The sequence below is a fragment of the Piliocolobus tephrosceles genome, chromosome 1 (assembly GCF_002776525.5).
Source record: "Piliocolobus tephrosceles isolate RC106 chromosome 1, ASM277652v3, whole genome shotgun sequence".
NCBI classification, from domain to species: domain Eukaryota; kingdom Metazoa; phylum Chordata; class Mammalia; order Primates; family Cercopithecidae; genus Piliocolobus; species Piliocolobus tephrosceles.
In genome coordinates this window covers 92,929,535-92,937,427 of record NC_045434.1, presented here as the reverse complement: position 1 = coordinate 92,937,427, position 7,893 = coordinate 92,929,535, and the positions used below count along the sequence as shown (strand labels likewise).

Sequence of the window (7,893 nt, the reverse complement as noted above, 5' to 3'; positions counted from 1 at the left end):
TTTTTTTTTTTTTTTTTTTTTTTAGCAACAGGGTCTCTCTGTTTTGCCCAGGCTGGAGTGCAGCAGTTATTCACAGGCGTGATCATACTGCAACCTTGAACTCCTTGCCTCAAATGATCTTCCTGTCTCAGCTTCCCAAATAGCTGGGACTAGAGGGGAGCACCACTGCACCTGGCTTGAATGGTTGGGCTTTTTAGTTTTTTTATTTTTATTTGTATTTTTATTTTTGTTTTGAGACGGAGTCTCACTCTGTCGCCCAGGGTGGAGTGCAGTGGCCGGATCTCAGCTCACTACAAGCTCCGCCTCCCGGGTTTACGCCATTCTCCTGCCTCAGCCTCCCGAGTAGCTGGGACTACAGGCGCCTGCCACCTCGCCCGGCTAGTTTTTTGTATTTTTTAGTAGAGACGGGGTTTCACCGTGTTAGCCAGGATGGTCTCGATCTCCTGACCTCGTGATCCGCCCATCTCGGCCTCCCAAAGTGCTGGGATTACAGGCTTGAGCCACCGCGCCCGGCCAAGACTCTCTTTTAATCCCCATCCCAGTATAGGCAAAGCCCCCCTTTCCCTTGATTCCCCTCAGATATATGAGATAGACAGCATTTATAAAAAGAATTTTAATAGATACTCCAGAATCAACAGGAAAAAAATTGGCAAGTATCACAGCAATAGTTCATGTCCTAGAATAAGGGTTTCTAATGATACAATAACTTTCTCAGGTCCCAGGGAGATAGGACAATATCAGATTGTCTTCCTCCCAGGTCTCTGCCAAGGTATCAGCTTCTGACTTCAGGACACAAAATCTAAGACTTGCCAGGTTCAAGGCCTCCACCCCCAAGCAAAGCAGTTTGGGTGACTTTTGGATCAGAGCCAAAAGTCAGGTTTATGGACTGAGTAAGTATACTTGCCCAGGCCCCAACCTCTCCAGAGGAGACTCGAGTCCCTCAGGTAAACGCTTTCTTGGCCAGGCGCAGTGGCTCATGCCTATAATCCTAGCACTTTGGGAGGCGGAGGTGGGTAGATCACCTGAGGTCAGGAGTTCAAGACCAGCCTGACCAACACGGTGAAACCCCATCTCTACTAAAAGTACAAAAATTTGCTGGGTGTGGTGGCACACGCCTATAATCCCAGCTAGTCGGAAGGCTGAGGCAGGAGAATCGCTTGAACCTGGGAGGTGGAGGTAGCAGTAAGCCGAGATCGCACCATTGCACTCCAGCCTGGGTGACAGAGCGAGGCTCTGTCTCAGGGAGAAAAAAAAAAAAAAAAAAAGCTTTCTCTCACATCTGTCAAAAGTCCCTCATAAGCCACAGGTGAATCCCACATATACAGAGCAACCGAACCAAAGGCTCACTCCCCCCAGTCATGAATCCCTCACCTCCTTGAGACGGGCAATAGCATCTCCTGTCTCTGGGTGCCCCATCTCATCCTCAGTCAGCACCCTAACGATCTGGGAGAAGTGCTGAACAAAATCTTGCTTTTCTTGGGCATAAACATCTGATTTCTGGTCTCCGTTCATTCTGAGGGAGGAGCAAAGGGCTCTGAGTAGAAGGAAAAACAAGTCAGAAACCTGATCAGCTGATCCCCTCCCCAAGGCCCTCACCCCAACCACACTCACCGAGGTTCCTCTGTCCACGCTTGGCACCAGCAGCGGGCACTGTGCCAGGCCAGGACTGGGTACCCGTGCACCAGGGAGGGCCGCCGTAGGGAACCCAGCCACCTCTCCCGGGGTGCCCAGTAGGGGGCTGGCAGCAGGAAGACCCCCACAGATCTCAACCAGCGGGACAGGGGCATCCTGGGAGTGGCATAGGGAGGGGGCGCCAAGCACTCCCTGCAGGAGCAAGCACCAAAGGCAGAGGCATGGTGGCTGCTACCCAGATAACTCCCACCCCAGCCTTAGCCCAGAGTGCCCCTCCCTCTTGTGGAATGTGCTTGGGGACAACAACAAGGATATGCAGGGAACAAAAAGTATGGCTGGGTGACGGAGACCCAACAAATCGCCACTTACAATAAACAGGCTAGAACTCAGTGCCTTCAAGACGGCGTGCACAAGGCTGGGTAAGGAGGTGGTACAGAGTACAGGATTAGGGGCTGAAAGGACCCTTAAGTCATCCTATTTTACACAAGCCAAACTGAAGCTCTAGGAGGTAGGAAGATAGTAGAGGCAAAGCCAAATCTAGAACCCAGGTCTCCCCTGGGCAATGGAGAGGGGTGCCCAGGGTCTGAGTTACGCCCCAAGGAGGGGAGAAGCACTGGGGCGAGAACCCATAGGTGCTGCGTCCATATTGTCCGGGGTGCTGGAACCGCGCGTCCCAAGCCTCACAGGAATCGCTAGGACTAAGCAGACAGGCTCGCAGCAACTCTGGACGGGAGAGAAGGGCTCGCAGCAAAGGAGTAAACCAGGGTCCGGGAATATTGGCGGTTCCAGAAAAACACAAGGGCAGAGTTTGGAAGTCTCCGCACCCCCCGAAGACCAACCAGTCTAGCCCACCGACCTTCAAAACGGACACAACAGGCTGGCCTTCTGATGCCTCACAGTATCGTTACAGAGGCAAGGCCCGGTATCGGCCCCCTTCCTCCAAGGCCCAGCACACATAATCTCTCACCTGTTCCCAGATGCGGATTCCTACTCCGTTCCGCTAATTGGCGGGTACTCCTGAAAGCAGAATCCGCTCCGCGCTCGGCTCTCTGGATCGAGTAGTTCCCGCTCTCCCCAAGTTATGGGTGGAAATGTATAATTAGACTACAACTCCCAGAGTGCCCGCGGGAGGGACGGATAACGCGATCCTGCGTGGCCTGGCTGGGTGGAGACGAGCCGCGCTGATTGGCTGCTGGCCCTCGTGTGAGCATGGCGCACGGTGACGGACGACCAATAGAAGGGCTGAAGCCTAGAAGTCTAGGCTGGAGGCATCAGTGCCGGAAGCGAGCCAGGCAGGGAACGCCCCCGCTGTGGCGCTGGCTGCCTCTTACTCACAGTTTTCATTATCTTCCTGGGCAGCTGATTGGCACGTTAGTAAAACGCAACAGAACTAGCTTTCTCACTTATTAGTTCTCTAACTTTAGGCAAATCATTTAACATCTCTGATCTTCAGTGAACTTCCTTGAGATTAGCTTACCTCATTTGTTGAATGAGGGTGGTAATACCACGAGGTAATATGTGTGTAAAGTGCTTTAAGGGCTTAAGAAAAATGAGTCTTGGGCCGGGCACGGTGGCTTACGCCTGTAATCCCAGCACTTTGGGAGGCCGAGGCGGGTAGATCATGAGGTCAGGAGTTCGAGACCAGCCTGACCAATGTGGTGAACCCCCGTCTCTCCTAAAAATACAAAAAAAAAAAAAAAATAGTCGGGTGGCGCGCGCCTGTAATCCCAGCTACTCAGGAGGGCTGAGGCAGGAGAATCGCTTCAACCCGGGAGGCGGAGGTTGCAGTGAGCCGAGATCACACCACTCCACCCCAGCCTGGACTACAGAGCAAGACTTCGTCCCCAAAAAAAAAAAATTAGCCCGGCGCTGTGGCGGGCACCTGTAATCACAGCTACAGGGAGGCTGAAGCAGGAAAATCGCTTGAACCCAGAAGGCGGAGGTTGCAGTGAGCGCACCACTGCACTCTAGCTGGCTACACTCTAGCTGGCGGGACAGAGCAAAACTCCGTATCAAAAAAAAAAAAAAAAGATGAGTCTTGGCCTGGCACAGTGGTTCATGGGCTCACACCTGTAATCCCAGCACTTTGGGAGGCCGAGCCGGGCGGATCACCTGAGGTCAGGAATCTGAGACCAGCCTGGCCAACATGGCAAAACCCCTTCTCTACTAAAAATACAAAAATTACCCAGGTGTGCTGGTGCGCGCCTGTAATTCCAGCTACGCAACCTCTGCTTCCTGGGTTCAAGAGATTCTCCTGGATTACAGGTGCCTGCCACTATGCCCAGCTAATTTTTGTGTTTTTAGTAGAGAGGGAGTTTCTCCAGGTTGGCCAGGCTGGTCTTGAACTCCTGACCTAAGGTGATCCAGCCACCTCGACCTCTGAAAGTGCTGGGATTACAGAGTGAGCCACCGGGCCCGGCCAGTTATTTATTGATTATTGATTTATAATAATTATAAATGTATATTACTAATTTATATTGTTAAATGTATATTTATAATAATTTATAATAATTATAAATATGATTGTGATTATTATAAAATAAATGTATTGATTATTGATTATAAGCTAAACAAGGGGTGGATTATTCATGCTTCAGCTTTGTAGACCATATAGAACCCTGATGTCGACACAGCATGTGGTAGGAGTATAGCATTGAAGACGACCAGAGGTCTCTCTAGTTACCATCTTGGTTTTGGTGGGTTTTGGCCAGTTTCTTTACTGCAATCTGTTTTAACAGCAAGGTCTTTATGACTTGTATCTTGAGCCAATTTCCTATCTCATCCTGTGACTTAGAATGCCTAAACCAACTGGAAATGCAGCCCATTAGGTCTCAGCATTATTTTACCCAGTCCCTATTCAAGATGGAGTTGCTCTGGTTCACATGCCTCTGACAATTATGCTAAGTGAAATAAGCCAGACTCAAAAGGACAGATACTGTATGATTCCGTGTATATAAGGTACTGTCACCAGTGAAGGGTGTCCAGGTTCTTGGCATCTTGAACAAAGAATTGGACAAAACACGGCTGGGCACAATGGCTCATGCCTGTAATCCCAGCGCTTTGGGAGGCCAAGGCGGGCAGATCACGAGGTCAGGAGTTCAAGACCAGCTTGGCCAACATAGTGAAACCCCGTCTCTACTAAAAAATCCAAAATTAGCCCAGCATGGTGGCGCACACCGGTAGTCCCAGCTACTCAGGAAGCTGAGGCAGGAGAATCACTTGAACTCGGGAGGTGGAGGTTGTGGTGAACTGAGATCACTCCGCTGCACTCCAACCTGGACAATAGAGCCAGACTCTGTCTCAAAAAAAAAAAAAAAAAAAAAAAAAAAAACTGGACAAAACACACGAATAAAGGAAAGAAGGAATGAAGGAATTTATTGAAAATGAAAGAACACTTCACAGTGTGGGAGCAGGCCCGAGCATAGGTGCTCAAAGGCCCTATTGCAGAATTTTAGGGAGTTTAAATACCCTCTACTTAGAGTACGCCCTATGTAAATGGAGAGGATGAAGTAAAATTACAAAGTCATTTACTTGGCCTAGGCCCTATGAAGAGGATATTTCCTGTCATAGCTGAAGTGTGAATCGGCCTTATGTTCCCTGCCTCCAGACCCTGTTTTCCTGCCTCAGTACCTTATAAGGTACCTAGAATAATCAAATTCATAGTAACAGAAAGTAGAATGGTGGTTTCCTGGGGCTAATGGGAGAGGGAATGAGGAGTTATTGTTTCATGAGTACAGAGTTTCATCTGAGAAGTTGAAAAAAATTCTGTAGATGGGTGGTGATAATGGCTGCACAACAATGTGAATGTACTTAACGCCACTTAGCTGTACAGTAAATGGTTAAAGTGGTCAATTTCACTTACAGGACAGGCACAGTGGCTCACGCCTGTAAGCTTAGCATTTTGGGAGGCTGAGGGGAGAGGATCACTTGAACCCAGAAGTTTGGGGTTGTGCCCAGAAGCTATGATTGTGCCACTGCACTCCAACCTGGGCAACAGAGAGTGACCTTTCTCAAAAAAATTTGTCTTTTGCTGGGCGCAGTGGCTCACACCTGTAATTCCAGCATTTTGGGAGGCCAAGGTGGGCAGATCACCTGAGGTCAGGAGCTCGAGTCCAGCATGACCAACATGGCAAAACCCCATCTCTACTAAAAATACAAAAAAGGCCGGGCATGGTGATGGGTGCCTGTAATCCCAACTACTCAGGAGTCTGAGGCAGGAGAATCACTTGAACCCGGGAGGCAGAGGTTGGAACCCGGGAGGCAGAGGTTGCAGTGAGCCAAGATCGCGCCATTGCACTCCAGTCTGGGTGACAGAGCAAGACTCTGTCTCAAAAAAAAAAAAACAAAAAAAAAAACTTTACTTATGTATATTTTACCATACCATATTTTTTTAATTATGTAAATTTTACCATAAATTTAAAAATTAAAAATCATTGTGCATACCCAGAAAGGAATTAGAGGGAGGTCCAGCAAAGTATCATTACATGAAAAATTACAGCCGGTCACGATGGCTAACACCTGTAACCCCAGGTGTTTACTGCAGCCTCTCTCTCCGCCTCCTGGGTTCAAGAGAGTCTCCTGCCTCAGCCTCCCAAGTAGCTGGGATTACAGGCTTGCACCACCACACCCAGGTAATTTTGTAATTTTTTTTTTTTTTTAGTAGAGATAGGTTTTCCCCATGTTGGTCAGGCTGGTCTTGAACTCCCAACCTCAGGTGATCTGCCTGCCTCGGCCTCCCAAAGTGCTGGGATTACAGGCGTAAGCCACCATGCCTGGACTTTTATTTTTTTGAAACAGAATCTCTCTCTGTTGCCATTGCCCAGGCTGGAATGCAGTGGTGCAATCTTGGCTCACTGCAACTTCTGCCTCCCAGGTTCAAGCAATTCTCCCTGCCTCAGCCTCCTGAGTAGCCGGGATTACAGCTGCCTGCCACCTCGCCCGGCTAATTTTCGTATTTTTAGTAGAGAGGGGGTTTCACCATGTTGGCCAGGCTGGTCTTGAGCTCCTGACCTCAGCTGATCCACCCCTCTCAGCCTCCCAAAGTGCTGGGATTAAGGCTGGTCTCAAACTCCTGACCTTAAATGATCTGCCCACCCACCTCGGCCTCCTAGGGTGCTGGGACTACAGATGTGCACTACCACACCTAGCTAATTTTTAAGTCAGCTTAGCCACCATGCCCAGCCCTAATTCAATTTTGACACTATTTACTTAGAGCTATCACAGACCACATAGGTTAAAGGCTCAGTCCTGAGAGAACTTCCCCTACCCACTTCAGATAAATCGCAAGTTCCTTAGCCAGGTGTGGTGGCTCACACCTGACCAGCACTGTGGGAATCCAAGGCAGGTGGATCACAAAGTCAGGAGTTCGAGACCAGCCTGGTTAACATAGTGAAGCCCCGTCTTCACTGAAAATACAAAAATTAGCCAGGACTGATGGCGGGCATCTGTAATCCCAGCTACTCAGGACACTGAGGCAGGAGAATCACTTGAACCCAGGAGGTGGAAGTTGCAGTGAGCTGAGATCACACCACCGCACTCCAGCCTGGACAACAGAGTGAGACTCCATCTCAAAAAAAAAAAAAAAAAAAAACGCAAGTCCCGATAGTCATCTGTGCATCTAACTGACTGGCTATAAATCGGAGATTCTCATGACCTCCTCTTCTGGTTCAATTTTTTTCTTTTTCTTTCTTTCTTTTCTTCCCCTTTGAGACAGGGTCGCATTCTCTCACCCAGTATGGAGTGCAATGGCATGATTATAGCTCGCTGTAGCCTTGACCTTCCGGGCTCAAGCAATCCTCACACCTCCGCCTCTTGAATAGCTGGGACTACGGGCATGTGCCACCACACCTGGGTAACTTTTTATTTTATTTTATTTTTTATTATTATTATTTTTGAGATGGAGTCTTGCTCTGTCGCCCAGGCTGGAGTGCAGTGGCGCAATCTCAGCTCACTGCAAGCTTTGCCTCCCGGGTTCACACTATTCTCCTGCCTCAACCTCCTGAGTAGCTGGGACTACAGGCGCCTGCCACCACGCCCAGCTAATTTTTTGTATTTTTTAGTAGAGACGGGGTTTCACTGTGCTAGCAAGGATGGTCTCGATCTCCTGACCTCGTGATCCGCCCGCCTCGGCCTCCCAAAGTGCTGCAGTTACAGGCGTAAGCCACTGCACCCAGCCAACTTTTTATTTTTTGTAGAGATGGTGTCTCACTATGCTGCCCAGTCTGGTCTTGAACTCCTGAACTCAAGTGATCCTCCCACCTC

At 49.3% G+C, this 7,893-nt stretch overlaps 1 protein-coding gene across 5 annotated transcripts in view; it reads right to left on the bottom strand.

The window, feature by feature from the left end:
* Positions 1–2,817, bottom strand: part of FDPS (farnesyl diphosphate synthase) — an 11,903-nt gene extending 9,086 nt beyond the window's left edge. The window contains exons 1-4 of one of the 5 annotated variants that reach the window (XM_023213953.3): positions 2,600–2,729; positions 2,002–2,047; positions 1,612–1,824; positions 1,372–1,534 (exon numbers count right to left, since the gene is read on the bottom strand). In XM_023213953.3, coding sequence (XP_023069721.1) covers positions 1,372–1,534; positions 1,612–1,787 — 339 coding nt within the window. In that variant the 5' untranslated portion in view covers positions 1,788–1,824; positions 2,002–2,047; positions 2,600–2,729. Of the gene's footprint in view, positions 1–1,371; positions 1,535–1,611; positions 1,825–2,001; positions 2,048–2,488 lie in introns of all 5 variants that reach the window. The other 4 variants (XM_023213952.3, XM_023213955.1, XM_023213956.1 and 1 more) reach the window with 4 other exon arrangements.
* Between the last annotated feature and the right edge of the window lie 5,076 nt (positions 2,818–7,893).